The sequence below is a fragment of the Tamandua tetradactyla genome, chromosome 4 (assembly GCF_023851605.1).
Source record: "Tamandua tetradactyla isolate mTamTet1 chromosome 4, mTamTet1.pri, whole genome shotgun sequence".
NCBI classification, from domain to species: Eukaryota; Metazoa; Chordata; class Mammalia; order Pilosa; family Myrmecophagidae; genus Tamandua; species Tamandua tetradactyla.
In genome coordinates, this window is record NC_135330.1 from 179,370,545 (window position 1) to 179,396,459 (window position 25,915).

Consider the following 25,915-nt stretch of genomic DNA (forward strand, 5'->3'; position numbering starts at 1 on the left):
CTCTAGTTTAGGTATAAAATTTAAATATTTAACTGCTTCCTTTAGCAGCCGGCAAAATGGATGCTAATTTCTTAAAGGACTTTCCAGTCTATTTTGATAAACTTTGAGACTCTGGAAGAATTAGCTTAGGCCAATGACCAGGAATACAGGCGTTCAGGATACTAAAAGGATCTTGAAGGACATTCCTAGCAAAACCGTCCCAACAGCAACAATTAATGGGGAATACCCTTTCTAGCTTCCGCTTTTGTCTGGCTTACCTGAGAAGAATTTCCACAACATTACCAGATTGGAAGAGAAGGGCTCTGGGAAAAAAAGAAAGGGGTTGGGCCTAAAAAAATGAGTCTCCCATGTTGGAAGCTTTACATTCATCTCAAAGACTATTTGGCTGGTCTTGGCAAGTTCTCTGGGGAAAGAGGAGGATGTGGGAGCCAAATGTAAAACACAACAACACACCTAAACCAGTTATTTTGACATTCAGGGCAAGGTACCAAAAAAGAAAAAAGGAGGGAATGGGAGTGGGGGAAGAGGAGTGAAACCCCAAGTACACTCAAAACTCCCCAATCCTTTCTTTTCACCAAACCCCAAGTCAAAAGGAGGCCTCACCTTTCACAACAGTGGCCTCCTTCAGGTGATGCGCCAAGAAGTCAATGCTGGCGTAGGTGTTGGTAGAGGGCAGGGTGCCAGAGCCTGGCACTCCACACACCCCGGTGGCGCTGCTGCCACCTACGGCATTGATGAGCCCGCCGAGGCTCCGGTTCCGGCCCCAGGAGTTCTTGTCCCCTGCTGGTTGCTGCTGCTGCTGCTGCTGCTGCTGCAACAGCCCAGCCTCGTCCCTCACATCGATGGCGATGTAGTTCAGGCCATTTTGGAAACCAGCGGAGGTCTCCCTACGCATTGGAGAGCCACTGCCCCCGGGGCACCCGATCAATCCCCCTGGCTGACTCTGTGTCCACGGCCTGGGCTGCTGCAGAAGCGACGGCACAGGAAGGGATGGCTGTGACTGGTGGGGGGAGGTGGGCGGCTCATCCCCCCCGCCAAGGCCGCCACCGACGCCACCGCTGCCACCCTCGCCACTTTTCCTGAGAGAGACGTTTTCCACCGAGGCCGAGTTGTGGCGCTTAGGATTGTGGGCAAAGGATGGGGACACGGGGGTCACAGTGGTAGTCGAGGAGAAAGTCTCCGAACTGTGGCGGCGCCGGCCCCCCTGTGGGTCAGCGCGGATGACCTTGGCGCCTCGGTGGGGGTCTGGGGGTTGGCTAGCCTGCAGGAAGGCTTCGACCCCCGACACCTGATCCATGAGACTCAGCCTCTTCACACCTGACGTCGGGCTGCTCACGCGGGCACTTTCTGGCTTCGGGGGTGCCGCAATGGGTTGTGGCGGGGTGGCGGCCACGCCAAAGGCCATCTCGGTGTAGTCACCATTGTCCCCGGTCTCAGAGGACGACGAAGAGGCAGCGCTGGGGCCCTGGGAGGTGGCAGCAGCGGATACCGGAGGCAGTCGGTACAGCTCCCCTGGTGGTGGCGGTGGGGGTGGCTGTTGAGGTTGGGAGGAGGCGGAGGAGGCGGACGTAGAAGGACGTGGTGGCAGGGGTGGGTAAGGGGAGGAGGCCTCGGGGGAGAGGAGGGCATCCAAAGAGCCTACACGGTCCCTGCTCTGGGTGCCGGGTTTGGGGGACTTGGGCGAGCTGAAGTCGAGGTTCATGTAGTCGGAGAGGGGGGAGCGCTGCCGGCTGTCGCTGCTCGTGCCAGGGGTGCCAGAGCCCAGGGAGGAGGCTGGGCTACTGGCCGACAGCAGCGAGGACGACGAGGCTGCCGATGCCAGCAGCGGAGGGGCAGGGGGCGAAAGGCGGGCTCCCGCCTCCCCGAAGTCAATGTTGATGTATTCGCCTGGGCTCTTCGGCTCTGGTGGCAGAGGGTACTCATGCATGCTGGGCAGAGTCTGAAGCCCCTCCAGGGACAGGCGCGTAGGCCGCACCGCCCTGCAACGTTGGTTTAGGAAGCCCTCCGGCCGACTGACGCCACTGCCGCTGGGGCCGCCGCTCTGCCTCATGGGCGAAGGCACTACTGGGTGGTGAGGTTGGGCGTGGCTGCCCGCGCTGGCCCCAAAGGTGCTGGCCGATGGGGTGGCCGGTGGCTGGGGGCCGGTCTGCTGCTCCGTTCTCTCCTCTTCCAGGATCCGCCCCACCGGGGAGCTCATGAGCACATACTGGTCATTGTCCCCATGGCAGGTGTAAGAAGCCTTGTAGGAACGGGGTAAAGAGCTGTAGCAGTAGCCAGGGACTCCTTTAAGCATTTCTCCACCACTGTGCAAGGCGGCTGAGAAGAAGTCGGGTGGGGTACAGGAGGTGCCCGCGTCACCGGGGGACATGTTGAGGTAGTCCCCGTTAGGAAGCAGCTTGCTGTCGGAATTCTCCATGGACAGCTTGGAGCCACACCACATGCGCATGTAGCCACTGTCCTCTGGGGAACTCTCTGCCGGGGAACTGGTCTTGTAGCTTCCCCCACCCACTGGAAAGCCTCTGACAGTTACAGAGGTGGGTGGTGGTACCGCGGCTCCTGATGGGGGCAAAGCGGAAGCCGCGACTCGTGGCTGCAGGATCTGCTTCGGGGCGGACACACTGGTGGGGCTCATGGGCATGTAGTCGTCGCTCTTACAGCTGCCGCTGCCACCACCCACCAGTGGGGCCACACCAGGGGTCATGGGCATGTAGCCATCGTCTGCTCCGAGGTTGCTGCTGGAGCTCCTGTGGGAGCCAATCTCTACGTCCCCGTAGTCCTCGGGATAGGGGTTGTAGGCCACTTTGGGAGAGGACACTGGACAGGATGGGCAGAGGCGGCCTGAGCTGCCGGAGAACGTGGCTCGCATCAGAGTGTACTCATCCAGGGAAGCGGACGAGGGCTGGGGCACTGCCCGCTGTCGGGCAGGAGTGGTCAAGGAGTAAGTCCTTTTCCTCAGCCCTTTGTCCAAGTCCTGAGCCCCATCCCCTGAGACTCGGCGGTAGGGGCGGCCACAGTGGCTCAGAGGCCTGTCCATGGTCATATACCCATACAGCTCCCCCCCACTGCCGTCCCTGGCAGGAGGGGTCTCTGCGATGGACTCCGGAGTGTTGCTTCTGTGGCTGCAGAAGGCTCGCAAATCGCCGGGGCTGGAGCCGTACTCATCCAAGGACATGAAACCGGGGTCACTGGGGGAGCCCGAGGCAGAGGCACTGCCACTGGAGGGCCGCTGGCCCTGGTGATGGTGCAGGGGGTGCTGCAGGTGTGGGTGTGGGCCTGGAGGCAGCGGGTAGGAGCCCGAGCCGTGCCCACTGCTGGACGAGAGGCTGCCAGGGCTGGTGGCCGCCGGGGGAGAGTGAGACACAGGCATGGACATGGAGCGACTGTGTTGCAGGGCGCCCCCTGCCGGCGCCAGCATCATCTTGCTCGGACGGCCGCTGCAGCCGCTGCTCAGGGTGTGCGAACGGCTTAGGGGCGTCCTCACCGGCCCGGGGCTCATGGGGCTCCCAGCCACCGACGTGGGCCTGCAGCCCCCGCCTCCCGCCGCGCCGGCGCTGCCGTCCCCCTCGCTGGCCGTGCGCACCCGGCAGGAGCTGCATTTGCCTCCCGCGGCAGCGCTGGCGCTGGCTGCCGCCGGCGGTGTCGCCGCCAGGCTGTCGGTGCGCGAGCGGCGCACCAGGCCCGTCTGGCTGGGCGGCAGGTTGACCAGGTGGTGGTGGCGCCGCGCGCCGGGCACGCTGATGGGGTGCGTGGAGGAGGAGCCCGACGACTGGCTCTTGCTGCGTGGCCGAAACTCGAAGAGCTCCTTCAGCGCCTTCATGGCCTCCAGGATGGTCTCGTGGATGTTCTGCGCCACCACCGAGTCGTCGGCCTGCATCCAGAGCTCGCCGGGGCCCGTGACGGCCGAGCGGCCCACCTCGATGAAGAAGAAGCTGTCCGAGTGGCCGCAGCGGCGGATGTTCATCAGCTGCAGCGTGACGGACGGCTGCTCGCAGTTGAGCTTCACGAAGCCGATGGTGCGCGCCGACAGGCACAGGCGGTACACGCCTGTCAGGTTCTTGCTCTGCCCCAGGCCCTTGGGCTTCAGGTTCACCTGCCAGACCTCGCGGTAGACGGAGGTGGCGGGCGCGATGAGCCCGTAGTTGTCGTCGGCGGCGCCGGCCGAGCCGCCGAAGACGCCGCTGCCGGGCAGGGAGGCGCTGCAGGACCCGGCGCTGGCGGCGGCGGCCGCGGGGCAGCGCGCTGAGGGCGCGTCGCCGGCGCCCGCGCGGCCCTCGTTGACCAGGTCGGTGAGCGCGCGGTACCAGCCCTCCTGCTCCTGCTCGTTCTCGGCCGCCACGGCGAAGTACTCGTCCTTGGTGTAGAGGGCGATGAGGTACTTGTGTTTGGCGTCGGCGCGCTTATTGATGTTGAGGCAGCAGTCGAGCGCGATCACCCTCTTCGGGGCCCCAGACTTGTTCTTCCACTTCTTCTCGTTCTCGTAGTACTCGAGCCGGGGGGGCTGCGGCGGCTGGCCCCCGCCTGCGCCGCCCGCCGCCTGCTCCTCGCCAGCCGCGCCGCCCCCGGGGCCGCGGAGCACGAAGAAGCGCTTGTGCCCGTGCTTCTGCTTCCTCAGGTAGCCGCACTTCCGCACGCTGTGGTTGTTGTTGTTGTTGTTGTTGTTGAGGTTGGGGCCGCCGCCCCCTGCGCTCCCGCCGCCGCCGCCGCCGCCGCCGCCGTCGCTGCTGCTGCTGCTGCTGCTGCCGCCGCCGGAGGCTCCGGCCGGGGTGGGGAGCCCGTTCAGCGGCGGGCTCGCCATCCTGGGCGCTTCAGTCCCGGCCGCCCCCAACCCAGCGGTGGAAGAGAGGGGGGCTGGGGAGAGGGAGGGGAGGCACGGGCGGGGGTGGGGGGCGCGGTTCTCCTGGCTCGCCCGAATGAACGCTCCTCCTGCCCAAAAGGTGGGGAAAAATCAAGGGAAGCCCACGGGAGGCGGATAACGCGCTGTGGCGCAGAGCCCCTCCGGGCTGCGGCCGCCTCCGGGGGTCTCTCCGAGGATGCCCAGATCGCAGTGGGCAGCCGCCCTCCCGCGCCCAACTTCCCGCGGCCGCTCCCTCTCCAGGGTCTCCGGCTGCGCGGCCGCCTGGGGAAACTCGCTAGATGGGGAGAGAGTCCGGATCTCCGAGCCGCCAACGGCCGCCGCCGGGCCGGAGCCTAAGCCGTCCGCAGCTGCACTTGTCCCGCGGCCGCCGCCGCCGCCTCGGTACTGGGCTCCGGGGAGCCGGGGTGCGCCGGAGGACTCGGGGTCCGCGCCACCGCCGCCGCCACCGGAGCTACTGCTGCTGCTGCCAACGGCGACTCCTGCTCTTCTCGGTCCCAGTTGAACAGTGAGTAACACATCGCGCACCGAGTGACTGAACTAAGAAGAGCAAAACAACATGTGACTCGGCGTTACGCAGGCACACACACGAGCGCGGGGCCGGCGGCCGCTCCTCCCCCACCCGCGCCCCGCATTGGCGGCCGCGCCCCCAGACGGACGGCGCCGGGAGCCAATGGCGCGCCGGGCTCGGGAGCGGGGCGGGTCGCGAGGCGCCCCTGCCCGCCCCCGCCGCCTCGCTCGCCGCTTTTCTCCTTCAGTCGCTTTTCCCGCCCGTCCCCTCCCCCTCCGGCGGAGGATGGAGGGCCCGGGAAGGGGTGGGGGCCCGACGCCCCGGTGCCTCATTAATTAGAGGCTCGTTGTTGACGCACGCGAAGGAAATGCCACCCAGAGCGTGAAAAAGGAGCGAGGAGAAGGGGCGGGGAGAGCCGGGACCGGGGGGCGCCGGGGAGGACCTTTCACTCCTGCCTTTGACTAGATTAATTTATCTTCACGCTTCCTCTGGGAAGGGAAGCCTGGAAGGGAGAGCAGGAAGGGGAAGATGGGGGGCCCGGTGGAGATCAAAGAGCAGAACCGGTTAGCCCAGGGCGGGGTGGAAGGGGAGGGGGCGGGCAGCCGCCGCTCCGGAGCCCCGCATCACACACCCCAGGCCCCCACCCCCTGCCGCCCCAGTCGTGGCGGGGCTGCGCGGCGAGCCCGGGGGTGAGGGGGGTGGGTGGGCAGAAGGTACAAATGAATTTGGACTGCTTTCGCCCTGGCCATTCCTCTCCAGCCCTTCCATTTCGGAGAAGTTGGTCCTGCGTCCGGGGCTCGGCGGGCCGGCGCAGAGGCGGGGTGGCGGCGCGCGCTCCCGCAGCCGGCTTGTTTGCGCCGGTGTTTTCCGTCCGCACCCGGGTGTCGGTGTGCGGGGCCCGCCGGCGCTTGTTTACGAGCATCCAAATTAGGCACGCGGTGAGCCCAGGATCAATAGCAGCTTCTCCCTTTACTGGAAGGAAACCCGGGAACCAGGGTGCGGGGAGGAGGCGAGGGCTAGGCTGCCAAACGGCGCGGGCCTCTGCGGGGGGCTCGGATGAAAGCGAAGCTCCCCGGAAACCCTGGGCCGGCGCTCTGGCTTTGCTCAACCGCGTTCCTCTCCCGTAGCAGTCAGTATTCGTCCCTCGCCCGGTTTCTCATCCCCTCCAGGAGCGGGGGGGAACGGGGGTTGCGGATGGGGGCGGGAGGCGCTGGCGTGAAGCCGGAGCGGCCTCACCACACCCCGGTTCGCGGTCTCTTTCTGGGGTGTCATCAGCACCTATTCACTTGTCAGGTTCTCAGGAAGTGGAAATCCTATGTTTCGGATGTGATATGTGATAGGAGAAGGAGAACGAGGACAAGCAAGCAGGGAAAAATGCAGCTTCCATAGTGCAGGGAAGGGGGCGGGCAAGAAAACAACCCCAGGGAACCCGCGTATCCGCGGCGGAGTATCCGCCTCCCGCAAACACCACCCCCACCCGCACCCCGGCACCCGCTAGCGGATCGCTGGAAGTGGGCGTCTCCATACCTGTAAGGGCGTTACCTTGCCAGCGACTGCAGAGTTGAAGATGCCCTTGAAGAATTGCTTGGAATTTTTATATCGACGTGGCTTTCGTGACTTTCAAAGTCGTATATACAAATAAGTATCTGCACAATTGCACCTTCTAAAATACGGAGTGGAGGCTACTGGTGAGGGTAGCAATTCCCGGAGTTCAGATCAGGGCAGGGTCTGGGTCATGTAGAAAGTAAGAAGAATAAACAAGCAAAACCAGTCCTATTTTTTAAAAACGAGTGTCCTTATGAGACCATTTGACGAAACAGTTTATCTTATTATAATCTTGGTTATTTTTTTATTAAGTCCTGGAACTGTGCCTTCCAATGCCCTTTATAAGTTATAAATATTCTAATGTAATGAAATGTAGTGTGATAACATCCTTAATGAAAATAATATAAGAATGCAATTTTAGAAAAGGTGAAATGTAATTGTAAATATTTGTATAAAATGTGTCTTAAAGATTATGGCATTCTTATAGTTATTGCCATATAGCATAGTTTGGGATAGAATAATCAGTGTGGCAAACATCATGTTACCTCGGAGAGGTCCGTTTAAAGTTGATCCAGTTTAATCCATACCGCTAAAGAATAATACTTCAAGGAATGCCGTTTCATATTGTGTGCGCGCGCGTGTTGGGGGTATCCCTTTATGGGCACTGTGCTTCCGTTTTCTGTTCTAGCCCATTCTTTTGAGATCTTGTTGCCTTTTTATGTCAACAAATGTAGCCTAGCAATATGTTTACGCAGAGAAGAAAAATGAATCCATCCTTATCTTAGAGCTTGAAGAAAATGTGGCCCAGTTTTATTGGCTTTGTCATAATTTACATCCTATTTTATGAGAGAGGTAAATGTGGCCTGCGGATATATTCCTTAATCCTAAATAGCTGTCAGTGATATTGGGGGCAACCTCTTTTCAGCATTAGGGATATTGGGGGCAACCTCTTTTCATCATTATGTGATCAGAATTTTCTGAGAAAGTATCTTTTGCAATCGTCACTTTTCAGATTTAGACTTTTTAAATACAGCATTAGATTTTAATCTATTTGTGAGTATTTACTTACTGCACCCATCTGATTTTAACGTGTCATCAAGATTTTTTTTTCTTAAGGCTATTCTAATGTACCAGAAGCTCTAAGTGACAAGAATAGAGTCTAAATTGGCAGTGAGCACTTTGCCTATTTACTACCTCAGTTTCCATGTTAGGGGTAAAAGAGGGAAGGAGAAAGAATGATCACTTCTATCACTGGCATTTTCATACCATAAAGACTGCAAATCTCCTACAGCAAAACTGCAAACTAATTGTAATTCTGAAGTCCTAGAACCTCTAAATCCAAATGTGGGAGGTGCAATTTCAGTGCTCATTAAGAAGTCAGAACATGAAACCAACACTAAGAGATTCTGCAATAGAAGTATTCCAGTTGTCTTCTTCGACTAGGGAACTCTTTATCTTTCTGCCTTTCTATTGCCAAATAAGCTATTTATTTATTTAAAGCTTGTTCTACACCTTGTGATTTTCCAACTGTTCTCCCATACTCTTTCAGCAAAAGTCAGCTAATAACATCTGCCAGTATGCTCTCTACTGCAGGGCCAGGCGCTGCTTGCATGGCCTGTTGCCAACAAACAGCCTGGTTGAAATTTTTTCTCATGGTCCAAAATCTCTCATTGGCAGTTTTCTTTCCTTTCTTATGGTTAGCAAAGTGGCCATGTCTTTTAGCAAAGAAAGTTTACATAGAATCTTATTAATCACTTACATAGATAGTGATTATTCTATAAAAAGAAAAAGTCCTTTTTAGAACAATTTAATTTCCTTTTACAAACTAATCAATTTCATAAAAGCAGAGATTGAAAATGTGTCACAAATCCAAAATACAAAAAAAAATTAAAATACGTTTTCTTCTTTTGTATTCTGTTGGATGGAGAAGAGAGGCCTATGTCGAAAGAAAGTAGGCACCATTTCAGTTCCTGTGATGTTATTTTTCTTTTCAATTTGTTTAACCCTGTGAATATTTAGTCATATTTTGGATCTAGATGAACTACATCTAAAAACGGACGAACCAGATCTTTAAGTGGAATATTACATGGCCAGTTAGAAGAGCTTTAATTTAAAATGTACTCTAGGAGATACAGATTTTTTACTTTAAAGGTTTATGTCAAGGGATATATTTCATCTCTAAAAAAGAGAGGCAACAGAGCGGGGACCTGTCGTGTCAGAGACTGGGGTTCTGTTCGCAGTGCCTGCCCATGAGCAAAAAAAAAAAGAGTGGCAACATTTCATCACATTTTGCTTTTTTAAATAGCATGCCTCATACCTCGTTTAATAAATATCCATTTCTCTGCTTGAGAATTGAACACAGAAGACCTTTTCCTCATCTAAGATTCAAAGGGAACTTCAGTACACTTTAATAGCAAGTTTTTCTTCACAACTCTATTTGCTAATATGTTTCAACTGAAATTTCACAAGAATTTTGTAACATGCTAACTCTGTGTATATGCAACAGAATGATTTACATGAGAGAATGTAACTGTTGTTTGTATCATTTGCCATCTTGTGTAGCATTGCAAATGTTTAAAGAATCAGTATTTGCTAATAGGTTGTATCAGTTCTTTGGGCAGTTTACACTTTTGTATTTATTCTGCTCACTAAAGATACTTAAATATTTTTAAATACTTTCTTACCTAAATATTCACTAGGGTGGGGATTTTGAAAACAAATGATTATTTCATTTACGTTGCTGGTAGAGCAAACTACTATGGCTTTTTAAATAAGAATTCTTCCAGAGTTTGAATTGAATTAATACTACTTAGAAGAATACTCAATGATATAGTAGGCACAAGTGCAGCTAACCCAATATTCAAAACATTTTCATGATATAATTATTTTAAATATAATTATGTTGAAGGGCTATCAACAAACACCCAGTTAAAAAGTGAGTACAGTTAGAAGCTTTAAATTCATATTAGGACAACTCTGGTTTTCGTTGCATTTGAATTTTGAGAACAAATTTCTAGATTTTTTTAAAAAGCACTTTTTTCCTGAAAGACTTTCCGTAATTGAAGTGAAAATTATACATTCACAGCAGTGTAACATTAAATCATAAAATACACACACACACACACAGAGACACACAGTGGTTACTACTTTGAACATCTCTTCCTTGGAATGCCTGGCTCCTGTAACGTAATATACTCACACTTTGCCTATTGATATCCTGTGCATTGCTAGCTTTTAGTGTTCCAGGTGCTGAGTTGAAATGGTGTCTGTTTGTTTTTTCTGTCAGAACAGAACAAAATTGTCTGTTTTTCAATCCGTAGATCATGAGCAGATGACATTAAAAAAATGTCTCTAATATGACACAGCTCTATTTTCTGGGGGGGGGGGGGCAGGGAGATGAGCCATGACAATTGCTGGGTGTGTCCTTGAACAGAGGTCAAATGTTACAAAAAGGAAAGATCAGCCTGTGTTCATTGATTCCACTGCTTATTATAGGAGCAAGCTCTCACCCTGTTTTTGTAAACTGCTTGGGAGGTAAATAGAAGGACATGAGCCACTCTACTTTTTGCCAGAAGCTCTAGTGTTTTAGGGAACTGAAATAAAATCGGAAACCTTTCACTTTTCTACAATTGTTCACGTGCGGTTTCTAGGCTTGCTTTCTGAGTCTGTTTTCTAGAGTTGTTTTGAAATTCAACCTAAAGATAACTGAGGAAATGTGACCCATCATTGTGAATACTGCCACCAACTGGCAATGTTTCTTCCTGAGGCAGATTTGGGACTCTCTTGTGAGTTATCACAGGCAAAATGATGGCTGCTGTTCTCAAAAACTGATTATATCGTAGCATAAATTTGCTTTTCATAACCTTTAAAAAGTTGATAAGAACAATTTGATATAAAACAAATATCAGTAATAAGTGACGGACAGCAATATCAGTAATCAAATAAGGAATGAGTAAATCTGCAAGTGCAGTTATTTTTTGATGATTGAAAAACCATTTCAATTTACTTATTTATTAACGAAGTAAAATTGTTTAAAGATGTATGTCAATGTCCGTTTAAGATTTTAGAAAACTCATTTAGCCAACAAAATAAGAACAAACAACAATCTTGAATTCAGCATTGTTTGAGGATGTTTAGAGCAAGTATAAGAGTTACCATCAAGATTTTCTTCTCTGGAAAGCCTTTTTCTTTTCTTTTTTGTTTTTTAAGTGATATTTTCCCCTTAAACTGACCTATCAATCTCAAATTCTTTTTAGAGTAAACCAGTCATCTTCAGAGATATTGAAAAGGAAAGTTTGAAAAAGTATGGATGAGGAAGAAAATGTGTTTAAAAAAACTATAATACAGTTAATAAATGTCAACTTTTTGAGTAAAATAATTTGAACTCATGTACTCATGACTTATTTACCAACTTGAAGTATATAAATTACATTTTCTTTCTTAATCGACTTGATCTAAATCTTTAGGCAATGCAAATGACAGAGATATCATTCTAGAGAGAGTTAGTGATGGTTTTCAGATCCAAGTTAACCAGATATAGTGATGGGATCATAAGACTTGATTTATTTGCTACCAGACATGTCCTTGAGGCACCTTTATCTATGGATGAAAATTAAAAGGCTGATATTTAAAATAAGTGGGAGTAGTTTGTCAGTGTATTCATATAATTATCAAATTTGATTCTTAGATATGTGGGGTAAATAAAACATATTTTAATGCAGATTATAAATGACATGATTATAACACAACTGGGACTTGAACATGGGTCTTTCTTTTAATTCCCTTACTGTGCAGCCTTTACTAATTCATTTTATGAGTCCATGTGTATATACAACATTGAAGAAGAATGATTATTTACATATTTAAAAAACTTTTTTTGCCTTTTTTAGAATACATATAACCCAAATGATACTAACTAGACTAAAGTAACTTGAGGAAATATGGAATAGTGAATTTTACAAGAAAATAAATAAAACAATAACTTGTGAAATTAAAGCACATACCATTTATTGCTATTTCCCACCGACTATTAAATAGATATTTCAGTTCAGATAAACACATTCTAAGAATTACTACTAGATGTGTAGACATCAGCCTAAATTTTAATGTTTACTTCTTCTTTATTAATGCTTTGTACATCAGCCTAGCTTTGTCTTGTTTAAAAATTTGAAAAATTGCGTGTAGGAAATATTTTAAAATTGCAGTTTATAAAGCAAGGATATCTTTTTAGATAGTACCAAGTAACAATTAATAAGACACTGCTTTTAAAAAACACCCAGTAAATGAAATATTTTGCTATTTTGAGACTCAATAGTTTTCTCTTTTTATTTTGGTAAACTTGTGTCTAATTTTAAAATTTCTTCACACTAAAAATATAATGTGGTTCCAAAATAGCAGTTTTATTTCTCACAGTAAAACTTAAAAAGAAAATGTATATGCAGGTTGTCATTTAATCTCATTGTTTTAAACTACATTATTTTTCAGTCATAAAATGGTAGAAAAATTAGATGATCCTTTATTATACACGTGAGTTTATATTTTTCTCAACTCAAAATATAAAAAATCAGCGAACATTGTTACTAAACATGTATTAAATATTTGTTAAGCATCAAACATATTCTCGGAATTATCCAGAATATAAGTCTTTGCTGCTTTAGTTTTCTATCTAAACAATAAGCCACTATTTCTTTAGATGATTTATTGAGAAATTTTGTTTTTTCTATATCTTTTGGAAATTATACAATTTTGTCATGCATAATTTGGAAAACAAAAGTTGTCATATGTTATTATTACCATGGGTAGCCTATTTTTCTTAATATTTAATTTTAATTCCTAATGTTGATATTTTAGCCTCTTCTTATTAATGGTATATGATAGAGAAAATGTCTTTCATTTTTGCATCTAGGAAGCTTCACAAGGTATCTGTTCTTCACATAAGATTATATATTTGGGACATTCCAGGAAAAGGTGATATAAAGGTTTAAGAAGAAAACAAGAGCTGAAGTCCATCTTGGGTAAACAGAAATACCTTCTGATTAAAATTATGTTTGCACTTAGAAGAAAGAAAATGGAAAAATGTGAAAGATCAGAAGGTAAATGAGGCAACTTTAAAATATCTTGTATTAAATGGCTCTATTTTAATTTATTATTGTTAAGTGTTGAGAAGTCAGCATTTAGATGGAATTTAAAAGCATCCCCAGAACTGTTTTCAGTACTTCAGCTTCAGTGAGTCTTTGTGACACACCAACGTATACAGTTAGATACCGTGTTGTGTGCTCCCACAGAGGACAATTGGTGATATGGGATTCCTTTCTAATGTTTAGTTAGAGATTAACAAGTCTACGTTTTAGTGATACTGAATTTCTAGTCATTCATTTCTAAATGGTTCTTAAATATGACTAAACTATTTGCTGTTTTGTGTCACTAGTTTTCCATTGGTTCTGCTTTTATTTGGTTTCTTAAATAAGGAGTTTACTTTTCTCATTTCTAAATGGTGTTTGCAGTCTCTAATTTCAGAGGAGGGGAAAATCCTTTAAATGTTTCTCTGGGTTTGCTTTCTGGATAGTATTCCTAGCTGTAATGGGATTACAATTTCAAATATAATAATATGTAATTAAAAGAGTTTAGCGATAATAAACAAGTGCCCAATCTATAAATAAGGCATATCCATTTAAAAGAGGTCAAGGGTGCATGTTTTCAAGTTACCAACCAAACACTTAGAGGGAAATGAGGCTAGTAAATAAATTCTCTAAATTTTGTTTCATTGAAATTAGTTTTAATTAGTCAAAACATTAGTAATTCCATCGAGCCTACTTTTAGGTTAACATTTTTAAAAGCTAATATTTTAGCCTGTGTTAAACAGTACAGGAAACTATCCTTTTAGAATAGAGTAATACCAAATATATGATTTCCAGTTATATTATCAGATGACAAATTCATACTAACCCAATGAAATATTTGATTTGGTCAAATTTGTCAACAAATTTGAAGCCTCTCCTTTGTGCGGACCACTCTTTGGTGCTGGACTGCTGTATTTGGTACCATGGCAAACTAAACATCAGCTTGGCTGTGCCTGTTGGGAGAGGCAGTCCTCAGTGGATCTCTCCTGCACCCACGCCTCTTGTTGTGTATACCAAAAGTGCAAGACTCCGACTTACCCAGGCCATTTCCCAGAGTTGTGTTGGCAGTGAAAACCCCTGAGGGCTAAGGTAGTAGCTCTTTCCAAGGCGCAGAGCAGACCTGCTTATTTCTTGCTGCAAAAGAAATGGGTTCTCCCAACTCAGTGTTCCTCAACTGTGACACAACCATGAGCAGCAGGCATCTGGGTGCCTCCATGTCACCCCACAGTGTTTGAGCGACAAAAGGAGTTCAAGCAAATCATGCTGCTTACTGCGTCCTGAGTCTCTGACTCAAGAAGCTCACATCTGCTGCCAGTATCCATCTGTCAGTAGCAACCCACCTTATTAGCTGGTAAGGAGAGTAAAATCAAACTGCAGACACTGACAGTGCCCTTATGAAGCTCACATTCTAGTGGGAGGTGGAGATCATATATGCATATAGTCAAAGCACAAGGCCAATTGTGTTAAGTACAGAAATAGACCCAATTATATTGAGGGAAGTAATATATTTTAAGGTAGATATTTTATTTCATTTGGGAAGAGGTAGATTATTCAATAAATGGGGTTGGCATAACTGGAAAATATATCTGAAAATAAGTGTCACTAAAATAAGTATTAGGTGAATCAAAGACCTAAACATTAAAAAATGAAACTTAGGAGCAAAATAAAGAAATATTTATAAAAATGATTTTGTCAGATGGAATTGTGTGTGGGCTGGGGGGTGGTGGGGTAAAGCAAAGTAAAAACAAAGTAAAAGTACAAACAGAAAAAGTGGGAAGAAAATGCAGCCCATGTCACAGATGAAGTGCTAATTAATCTTTTTAATACCTTAAAAGCTCCTATGAGATAATAATAAAAAGACCAAAAATCTAATATAAAGATGGGTGAAGGATCTGAACACAAATTTCACAATGAAAATAAATACAAGAAGCTCTCAAATGTATGAAAGCTTGCTTAACCTTTCTCATAATATGATAAATGCATATTAAAACCACAGCGTGGTACAGTAGTTCACTATAAGATTGGTAGAAATCAAGAAGTTTGTTTGCCAGGATGTAGGGAAACAGGTTCCTACACGCAGGTGGTGATTCAGATTGATACAGCATCTCTGTAGGCCAATTTGACCATTTATCAAATTTACAAAAGCCCATGTTCTTTAACCCACAATTTAACTTCTAGATATTACTTATACCTATATGAAATTTATTTAATTACAAGGTCATTCACTGTGTTATTGTTTGGAATAGGAACTTACAGATGTGTGTGAAATAGTACACACTGAAGTATCATCATTACATATTTGCCTAGAATACCAAAGGATTGGAAGAAAGCTGAATACCAACAATTTGGAACAAGTTCAATAAGTTGTGTTATATCTATAGGCTGAAATATTATGCAGCTATAACATAAATAAAATAGCTCTATATATTCTAACCCAGAATAATATTTCACCCTCTAGATGGATACACAGATGGCTGGCTGTCTGACTCTGAGAGCAGACCTGGATGCCTGAGGGCAGAGAGGCAGGAGGAACTTTTATTTCAACATGCTACTTTTTCTGGTTTTTAAATATAAATATGTAATGAATATCCAAAAATGTAAATATGTTATTTTAATTTTTAAGTCTCACTGAACCTTGGTGATGGTGTGGGTGTGGGGTAGGAAAAAAGGGAATCAAGAATGAAAGGGAAAGAAAGGAAGGAATCAAGAGTGACTCCTGAGTAGGGCCACTGGGTGGATGATGAGACAGATGGAGGAGAGAAGGATGGGAAGGGAGACTTAAGAAATTTATTTTGGGTACACAAGGTTGATGTAACTGTCGGAAACCCCAGTGGTTGTATCAGGTAGACCATCAGAAAGGGTTAGGCTGCAGACATCAGTTTGAGAATTATCAGCATAAAGCTGCATGTCCGTTCATGGGAATTGTTAAAATCACATAGTGAGTAGAGATCAGCTAGAGAAGAGCACCCATGATTAAGCCCAAATCACTCTATCATTTACAAGTCAGAGACAAGGAAGAGTAGCCTGAAAAGAAATCTCAGAAGAACCTAGGAAGTACCCTGTCCTGAATGGAGAGCCTGCTGGAGAGATTGGTCAAACGTGTTTAATGATGCTCAGGAACCCAGTGAGGTGAGGGCAGTTCCTTTGGATTTGGCAACATGGAAGTCATCGTTGATCTAGACATGAGTGATTTCCTGACGTGAGGAGTGGTGGACACGGAGAGGTTGGAATACAGCCTAGAGAAGGAAAGAAAGGTGGAGCCATGTCCCTCAGGAACAAGAGATCACAGGGAGGATGGACTTGTAGTAAGCAAGGCATTTGCAATATGGTTTAAATTAACATTCTGGCAGAAGAAATGGGAAAGAAGGATAGAGAATCCCTCAAAAAGTTGAAATGTAGAATACGCAGCATCTTCAGGGAGATGAGGGCAATTGATGTTCTCAGAATGGAATGAGGTTTCAGATAAACGGACTTAGAAAGTAGGGGAGTCGACTTACAATGGAAAGGAAACTTGAAAGGACCTACTGAAAGTGTTTGAGAGATACAGGAGAAAGGTAGGCTTGGTTTAAAGGAAATGATATGTCAGGAAAACCCTATGGGAGAAGAGAGATGGCTATAGGCGCTTTTGTTTTTGTCAAGAGTATGGTACATGGTAGGTTTAATTTAATAATATCTTTGAAAATGGCTAATTAAGCTGTGACCTGGAGATAAGAGTTTCTCTGTGTCCTTTTGGGAGGCAGCCATGGTGGGTGCAGCAGTAGCCATCACCAGTGAGCAGAGGGGCTCCTGCCATATGGCCCTTCACTTTTATAGAAAGGAAATAGAGAGTCACATGTGTCCTCTATGCTCTGTGTGAGTCAGTACCTTTTGGAGTCCTAGAAATGGAAGTCTTGGGGGTCTCTTTCAGGTCTGAACAGGGTGGCCTCCATCGTTCCTCTCAATCTCATGGTTTTGTTGTAAAGCTTCAAAGCTTTTCCCCAAAGCAAATGCTACTTTGCCGCATCTTTTCAGCTTTTATATTTTTGGAATAGAGATCAGCAACCTCCCCACCACCACCACCACCACCACCTTCCACGTTCATTGACTCTCAAAAGCTCAGAGCTTGTAAGAACTGTTTAATTCTATAACGGAGAGTGAATGGTCGCAATTTGGTTAGAATCAGCAACTCCCTTAGAATGACTTCAGCTCACCATCGTTCAGCACAAGGATTTCCAGGGACTCCGGCATGGTAGGCAAGAACTCTGCCACTAAACCACCGTGCAGAGGTTGCTGTTTTAGAGGATGTTTATACACCACCAAATCTGTGGAGCTGAATGTTGACATCATTTTGGAATAGAGACTGAAACTGATGCCTGACCTTTCTTCTGCTCTGTGGCACAGACCTTCCCTTCTTAATGACACCTCCTTCAAGAATCTTTCTTTGGTTAGTAGCCTCTCTAACCTCTTGTAGTAGATTGAATTATGTAACCCCCCCCCCCCCGATACATATTTTTAATAACATATTCATATTCCTGTGGATATAAGCTCATTTGTAAATAGGACCTGTGGAAGATGTATACCAATTAAGGTGTGAATTCATTTATGATCACCATGTGACTAGAGGCAGAAATGGAAGCCAAGGAACCTCAAGGATTGTGGCAAGCCAGCACCATAACACTACAGACTTTGGGGAAAAAGTATGGCCTTGCTGACACCTTATTTTGAAATTCTAGCTTTCCAAGCCAGGAATCAATACACTTCTGTTGTTAAGCTAATACATTGTGTGATACTTATCATAGCAGCCTAGCAAACTAAGATATCCACTTAGGACATTTTTTGATACACTCTTTGCACTTGATATGCTTTTTTAAAGAACCTGCCACCTAGAAGATACTCAGTACTTTCTTGTCAGGACTGTCTTTCTGAATATATACTTTTGGATGATACTTTTATAGCTTTTTTCTAATTACATATTTTTGTGGTTATAGAAAAGCACAAATGAATTGCTACAGTAAAACTCCTCAAATCCTGCCTGGTATATTATAAGCAGTTATTAAATGTTTGCTATTATTGTTTTCTGTTCTATGTTATAAATCTCTTCTATTGGCTGTGTGATGTATCATCTGCTCAAGGAGGTAAAGCGCTAGCAGTAGGAGGTGAAAGGAAGCCTATTTCGTGATGTTGTGGGACTTCCAGAGGGTGCAGTGAAATAATCTGAAAGAAGGAGGAGCAACACATGTGAAGTCAAGGGAAAGGGGGGCACAGAGTGTAGACAAGGAAAAGAGAGAGGTTCCAGGGGTCTACATTTTGAGATGAAACCATAAGTTACAGAGCTATGGGATGTGGGGAAATTAACTGAATTCAAAATTTCTTAAAGAATCAATCTTAGAGTCTCCCGGTAAAGACTACGGAAAAGTGGTAGAGGAATCAGTCCTCTGTGAAAGGAATCACAGAAGATTTACAAAAAATATTAGTATTTCTTGTCCTATATTGTGTAGTCTGGAAAAATACATGTAAAATGAGTACATATTATATAGATAAGTAGATATTTAATAAATATTTCTTGATATAGTTTCCAAAAAAGCAATGATTTTGTTTTAACCATTGCTATGGGAAAAAAAAAAAAGATGAAGCCAATCAAAGAAATATGAAGGGTTTGGGGGAAAAAATGTTGTTTGTAAAGAAAAGGATTAAAATACAAATATTGGTCTGTTTCTGATGTGCTATTATGCTGATCTATGATTTGTTTCTCCTAATTCTTAATTTTCCAAAACTATTAAGATGAAGAGGATAATCTTTGGTGTGAGAGAGAAATCTAGTTTGTGAACTGTGGGATGAGTTTGGAGAGGGAGAGCCTAGACATATTTGGACATTTTAATAAAGAAGACCTACTCAGTGTCTTTTCATTTGGGCGTAGATAGCCTATTTCAATGGAAACAATGTTTTCCACAGTTTGAAGTCAACTCCCGAAGAGCTGATGACATATAATATGAATTAATAAAGGTATCCCTTACTACCTAAACTCTCTTGCTACCAAAATCCGTATTTGTATTAATTTAAAAAGTTTATATCTAAACAGGGTTTTACTTCATATGTGTAAAACAGTATTTATCTTGATGAGGTAGAAAATGTTTTCCATTTGCATATTATTCCCTGGAGGCTTAATTAATTCAAAGAAATCTTATTTACTCAGGGATACCTATTAAGCATAAAGGTATTTAAACTCTACCATGAGAAGACACTAAAGGTTTCTGAAGTGTATGCTTTTTTTTCTTTTTTTCTTTTTTGACATGGGCAGGCTCCAGGAATCGAACCCCAGTCTCTGGCATGGCAGGCGAGAACTCTGCCACTTAGCCACCCTCGCGCTGCCCTGAAGTGTATGCTTTAAAGTGGTAAATTCTTGTTATGTGAATTTTATCTTTAAAGTATCTATTCTGATTAAAGTACTTCTGCTATACAGAGACAGTTCAATTAACAATACCATGACTATCCTACTATAGTGACAGAGGAACCAAAGCATAATATTTATACCATAAAACCTTATTTCAAAAACGTAGAAAGAGAGGAGAGAATAAGAGAGGGATGGAAAAAATTAAGAAGAAAGGAACTCTGACATTCCAAAATTAAGGGGTAAAAAACTCCAGTGATTCCTGAAATCCCACCAGATTAAAAAATAATAGCATTTATTTCTGGTAAATTGCCAACACTTCTTTCTTAATGTTGCTTCATATAAGAAGATGCTATGTTGAGCGTTAAGTTTGATTCACCTGGGATGTACTTGAAAAGAAGGCATTATTATCATGCATGAAAAGTATCTGAATGAAAACTATGATTTGAGTGCCCAAAGAGGCTTTTAACCCCTAATCAAACAATTATTCCATAACAAACATATAGGAACATAGCTCTTCCTCACTGACTACGCTTTCTATCTCTCAGAACAAGCAAGATTTCAGTATGGCTTTTGCAATCTACCATATAACTTAAATGTCTTACCATATACGTTAAGAGATTGACAACATTTATTTGCATTTTAAATGACACATTTTTCTGATTATTAAAGAAGTAATTGTTTATTGTGGAATGTTTTAAACTATAGAAAAGTGAATAGGATAAAATTAGTTATGATTGTACCTCCCAGATATGACCATTATTAGCATTTTAAAGAACTTTTGACTGTCTTTTTTATATACATAACTATCATTGTACAAAATGGCAACCATATTGCATATGCAGTTTTTAATCTGCTTTTAAAACTTGACATACCATCAGTCTTTTAAAGCATGACTTTTAGAGGCTGTATACCATTGCACCACAATTCATTTAACCATTGTCTTATACTTTGTGCATTTTCACTGTTTCTAATGTCTTACTATTAAAAATTAAAATGCACTGACTAAGAATCATTTTTTGATTGACTTGGTAAATAAGTCTGCATACATCCAGTTATATGCAAGCTAGAAACCTACAAGTTGTTCTTCCTAAGACTCCCAGCCCCAATCCATTGTCAAATGCTGTCATTTACCCATATTCACTTCTTTCCACCACCAGCAGCCCCCTACTCCACCCCATCAATACCTTTCATCTAATATTTTTTCATTTTTTGTTGGTCAAGCAATATTCTAATTGCATATTATTTCTTGTAGTTATCACACCTATAAGAGGAGATACTGTTACTCTTCTTACTCTTCTCTTAAATTTTTAGTGGGATTTTTTTTTCCCCTTTAGAAATTTTATTTATTTATTATGTGATTTTGTACGTGCACACAAGGGGATATTTAACATATATGTAAGTTATAAACAATAATAATAATTTGAAATCAGAATACTCAGCTCTAAGCTTGAGAAATAGAGCATTACCAATATTTTGAAGTACTCTGACTGGTCTTTACCAATGTGTTAAGTTCTGTGTTTGTTACCCTTTAATTGTCTTTAAGATTTTATCACATGACTATGTAAATATAAATAATGTATTTCTGCATTCTTATTTTTAGGCATTATGAGAACATTATCATATTATTTGTATTCTTCTACAACTTGCTTTCTTTACTCTACATTTTTTCTCAATTGAGATATAACTCACATACCATAAAAGTATGCAATTCAGTGTTTTTTAATATATCCACAAGGTTGTAAAACCCTCACCACTATCTAATTTTGGAACATTTTCATCAACCCCAAATGAAACCCCATACTAGCAGTCACTCCCTACCCTCTCTCCCCCCATCTTCTGGCAACCATTTATTTATTTTCTGTCTCTATACAATATTATGTTTTTGATCCATGTAGCTAAAGTTCATTCATTTTGACTTCAATAAATATATAACAAATTTTCATCTCTCCTGCCAATGTATACTTATGTTATTTATACTTGTTTTATTTTTTAGTTTAATAATTACTTATTTTATAAAAGCATTTTTGACTGCTATGTATTTTTTAACAATTAAAGTAATTTTTAACAATTACTCATGCATACATATCTATTCTTGTATACACTGTTTTAGAGTAGATGCACAGGAATGGAACTACTGGTCTTAATTTTGCACATCTTCAATTTTAATGCATGATGAAAAATTATTTTTCCAAAGTGAAGCAGCGTTCATTGGCCTTCCGAATTTTTCCACTTGAATGAGTATTAAATAGTATCTTATTGTGGTTTTAATTTTTATTACCCAGGGTTACTAATGAGGTTAAGCATCTTTTTCATGGATTTATTAACCATTTGGGGCTCCTATACTGTGAAGTGCCTATAAATTTTTGCCCATTTTTCTATTGGGTTACTGATCTTTGTCTCATTGATTTGTGTTTATACGTTCCTGGTTTGTTACTTGTCATTTCATTTCCTTAGGTTCTTTTGAATGAACGGTAATTCTTGATTTCAATGAAGTCGAATTCCTCAAACTTCCCTTTTGGGCTTTATGCTTATGTGTTTTGTTTAAGAATTTTTTCCCTACTTCCCAAATCCTATTTACCCCTATTCATTTAATTTTAGTTTTATTTATTTATTTTTTTGTATGCTCTGTGGCGGGGGTCACATTTCATTCTTTTTCCATGTGAATATCTGTTATTGCAGCAGTATTTGTTGAATTTTTATTTTGTTTGAGTTTTCTTTCTTTCTGTTTTGCATGTTTGTTTTTGGGAAGTGCAGGGGCTAAGAATCAAAGCCGGGTCTCCTGCATGGCAGGTGAGAATTCTACCACTGAATTACTCTTGCACCTCGCTCTAATCCTATTGTTTTATTTGTCTTTATTTTGCCTGCATTATATGTTTGTGCATGGTATATATTAGGACTCAGTTTCATTTTTTTCTTATTGTTTCTGAAGCATGTTTTGAATATTTGGATTTTCCCCACTGATCTGAATAAGCACATCTCTCATGTATTGTCTCCATGCCTTCATGGATCAATTTCCTTGCTCTCTATTCTGTTCCATTGCCTTCTTTGCTTATTCCAATGCCACTACCATACTTCCTTAGTGACTATATTTTATTAGTAAATCTCTCTTGTTTGGTAAAGCATTTCCTTTAGCTCTCTCTTCAAGAAGATTTTGAATATTCTTGACTTCCAGTTGATTTTGGAATCAGCTTGTCAAGTTTAATAAACCACTTTGTAAAGATTTTGATTAGAATTGCACTGAATCTGTAGATAAATTTGGAGACATTGGGCATCTTTAAGATATAGAGTTCGCCTATCCATGCATGTGGTATTTAGGTGATTTTTACATTGTGTTTTCTTTTTCAAAATCCATTCTGATCATTTTGTTAACTCTGGTTGGTAATGTTTTTCTCATCAAATTATGCAAACTTTGGTTATAGGAAGATTAAGCCCTTTGATATATTTATTACAAGTAGTTTCCTGAGTTATTAGGCAAGCTGCAATTTCAGTATGTGTTTTAACTTGCAGAAATAAAAATTTTCTGCATATTCAAAAGTTTCCATATTTTCCATTCTGCTTTCTTTCATAAATTTTCATGCTTAAAAATTTTTTCCTTGTCTGATATAATATGAATATTACTGTAAACTATTTATCTGATGCTTTTATTTTTCTAAATGGTGTGAATGAAAATCAAAGCTGACTTTTCCCCACATATAAATAATACTAGTTCCCCAAGATCATGTATTCAATAATCAATTTTTCCCTATTGATTTCTACTGTTTCTAATTTTTGGCAATTGTAAATAATATTTTCACAAACACTATATTACATACACTTATCATTATTTAAATTCTTATGTAAGCATGGGCAAATATTCAACATAAATGAGTATATATTCACCCAAAAACATATACAGAATGTTCATAGTAGCTATCTTACTAATAGCAAAGACTGGAAGCAGGCTAAATATCCATCAAGAGTAGAATGGATAAATAAATTATGATATGTTCATACAATGGAATACTACACAGTGAGGAAAGGAAGAAACCATTATTGCAGACAACAGCATGAATGAATAATCACAAAATGTTGAATGATAGGCCATATACTATGTGATGCCATTTTTATAAAGCTAAAAACAGGCAAAACTAATCTTTGGTGATAGAGGTATACTGACTGAGAAAGGGAGTGGTGTATATAAATGTAAAAATTGAGAAAGGCGGACACGTAAAATTTTTATACTTTATATGTAAATGTAAATAGTAAAAAATATTCCTAAATAGATCAAAGTCTTTCTATGGGTTATTTTATTTTATGATTTTTTGATTATTATAACTTTATAACGTATGGTGAGTAATTATAAGCTCTTATCTTCGATATTATCTTCGAAATTCTTAGGCTCTCGTGGAGCTTCCTGGCAACGTGGGACAGAAATCCTAGAATGAGTTGAGACTCAGCATCAAGGGAATGAGAAAAACCCTAGAATGAGCTGAGACTCAGCATCAAGGGATTGAGAAAACCTTCTCAACCAAAAGTGAGAAGAGTGAAACGAGCCAAAGTGTCAATGGCTGAGAGATTCCAAACAGAAACAAGAGGTTATCCCGGAGGTTATTCTTACACATTAGGTAGATATCACCTTGTTATTCAAGATGTAATGGAGAGGCTGGAGGGAACTGCCTGAAAATGTAGAGCTGTGTTCCAGTAGCCATGTTTCTTGATGATGATTGAATAATGATACAGGTTTCACAATGTGACTGTGTGATTGTGAAAACCTTGCGTCTGATGCTCCTTTTATCTACCTTGTCAGCAGACGAGTAGAACATATGGAATAAAAATAAATAATAAGGGGAACAAATGTTAAAATAAATTTAGTTTGAAATGCTAGTGATCAATGAAAGCGAGGGGTAAGGGGTATGGTATGTGTAATCTTTTTTTTTTTCTGTTTTCGTTTTATTTCTTTTTCTGTCGTCTTTTTATTTCTTTTTCTGAATTGATGCAAATGTTCTAGGAAATGATGAATATGCAACTAAGTGATGATATTGTGAATTACTGATTATATGTGTAGAACGGAATGATCACATGTTTATGTTTTAGTTCCTTTGCTGTTAAATTTTTTTTAATTAATAAATAAATAAATTAAAAAAAAAATTCTTAGGCTCTCATATGATTTAAATGTCCCGAAGTAATTTAGAATTTTTTGTGTGTGAGTATCATGTATTGAGGTAAACCTTTAAAATCCCTTGAAAAGTATTGGTAATTTCATCCTATTTGGTTATGATTACTCTCTAATAATGGTATATATAATTTTGGTAGGGGTCTTTGGGAATAGAAATCTGAATTCTAGACTTATCTCTACTAGTGTCTATCTTTGAACAATTAACCTCCAAGACACAGTTTCTACATGGTATAGGAAGGTGTGAAACTGTTTTAGTGCCTACTATATGCCAGGCATTATTAGAACTTTATACATGTCATCTCATTTAATATTTGTGTAACACAAATAAATATGAAAGTTTCACATAATATAAACTTGTAAACTTTTTTTTACCACAACCTGCCATACGAAAAACATTTTATATCATGACCCACTACATGTATGCTCAACAGGGGTAAGTTTTCTGAAGCCCAAATTTTCAGTAAAAGAAAGACATGGTATTGCCTATTCTTTTCAAATGTATACAATTCATTTTTTAGATGATGATTTTGTTTCAAGAATCAATGGGTAGCAGTCCACAATATGAAAAACACTGCACTGGCATTCAAAGAATTCAGTATACCAATCAAGTGGGATGAAAAGTAATTATAAATCCCATTGCATTTATCAAAGAACATTAAAAGCAATCTACTTCCTAAACCATGACAATCAGGTTTAATGTCTCCTTTTCTTATTTCTTCTCGTTCTCCATCCCTATCATACTCATTTGTCTCCCCAAATCTTCTCTTTCCTTTGACTCCCAACTCTCCAGCATTATTCACATGAGCACTTCTCTTTCTTCCTGCCCCTCCATCTTTCCTTCTGTTACTATTATCTTTTGCTCTCTCCAGGTTAAAGATTGGACTTTTCTAATTTAAATCTGCTATCTCTACACTTCCTGGTCTTTTTCCATGTTTGGCAGCAACAGAAGTGTTTGGTTGGCTCAATGTAAGAGTGCAAGTGAAGGCCCAAATACCCTATACATAAGTCAAGTCAATAAACTGCTAAATAAAATCTATTTTACCTTCCTGCTCTTAACAAGTATACTTTTATAAGGAACCATAAGTCCAGATTCAAATTTAGAATGCTCAGGTTCATCCAAATTCTTCAGCATTTGGTGTTGTAACAGAGCTGGTTCCCTGCCCCTGGCCTGCAGCCTGCCTCCATTCTTCTCCCACGCTAGGTGCCTGAATGGGCTGAATGCTGTGCAGACAGCCGACACAAACTCCAGCCTGCACAGTGGAGCTCCATGCGCTCATGCCGTGGCAGCCACCCCACGGCCCCAGCTTGGGCTGGGAATTCCAGGGTCTGGAGCATATTCTAAAAGGGCGGTGGCACAGGTTTT

General features: G+C 42.7%; 1 protein-coding gene and 1 long non-coding RNA gene across 3 annotated transcripts in view; one reads left to right on the plus strand and one right to left on the minus strand.

The window, feature by feature from the left end:
* Positions 1 to 5,427, minus strand: part of IRS2 (insulin receptor substrate 2) — a 32,781-nt gene extending 27,354 nt beyond the window's left edge. The window contains exon 1 of the mRNA XM_077158664.1: positions 604 to 5,427. Coding sequence (XP_077014779.1) covers positions 604 to 4,795 — 4,192 coding nt within the window. The 5' untranslated portion in view covers positions 4,796 to 5,427. The remainder of the gene's footprint in view (positions 1 to 603) is intronic.
* Positions 4,558 to 24,508, plus strand: LOC143681551 (uncharacterized). 2 transcript variants are annotated; one of them, XR_013174730.1, is made up of 3 exons: positions 4,558 to 4,612; positions 12,814 to 13,000; positions 23,775 to 24,508. It is a non-coding gene; the product is annotated as an uncharacterized LOC143681551 (long non-coding RNA). The 2 variants fall into 2 exon arrangements; XR_013174731.1 differs by lacking the exon at positions 23,775 to 24,508 and adding an exon at positions 19,305 to 19,408.
* The last annotated feature ends 1,407 nt before the right edge of the window (positions 24,509 to 25,915 follow it).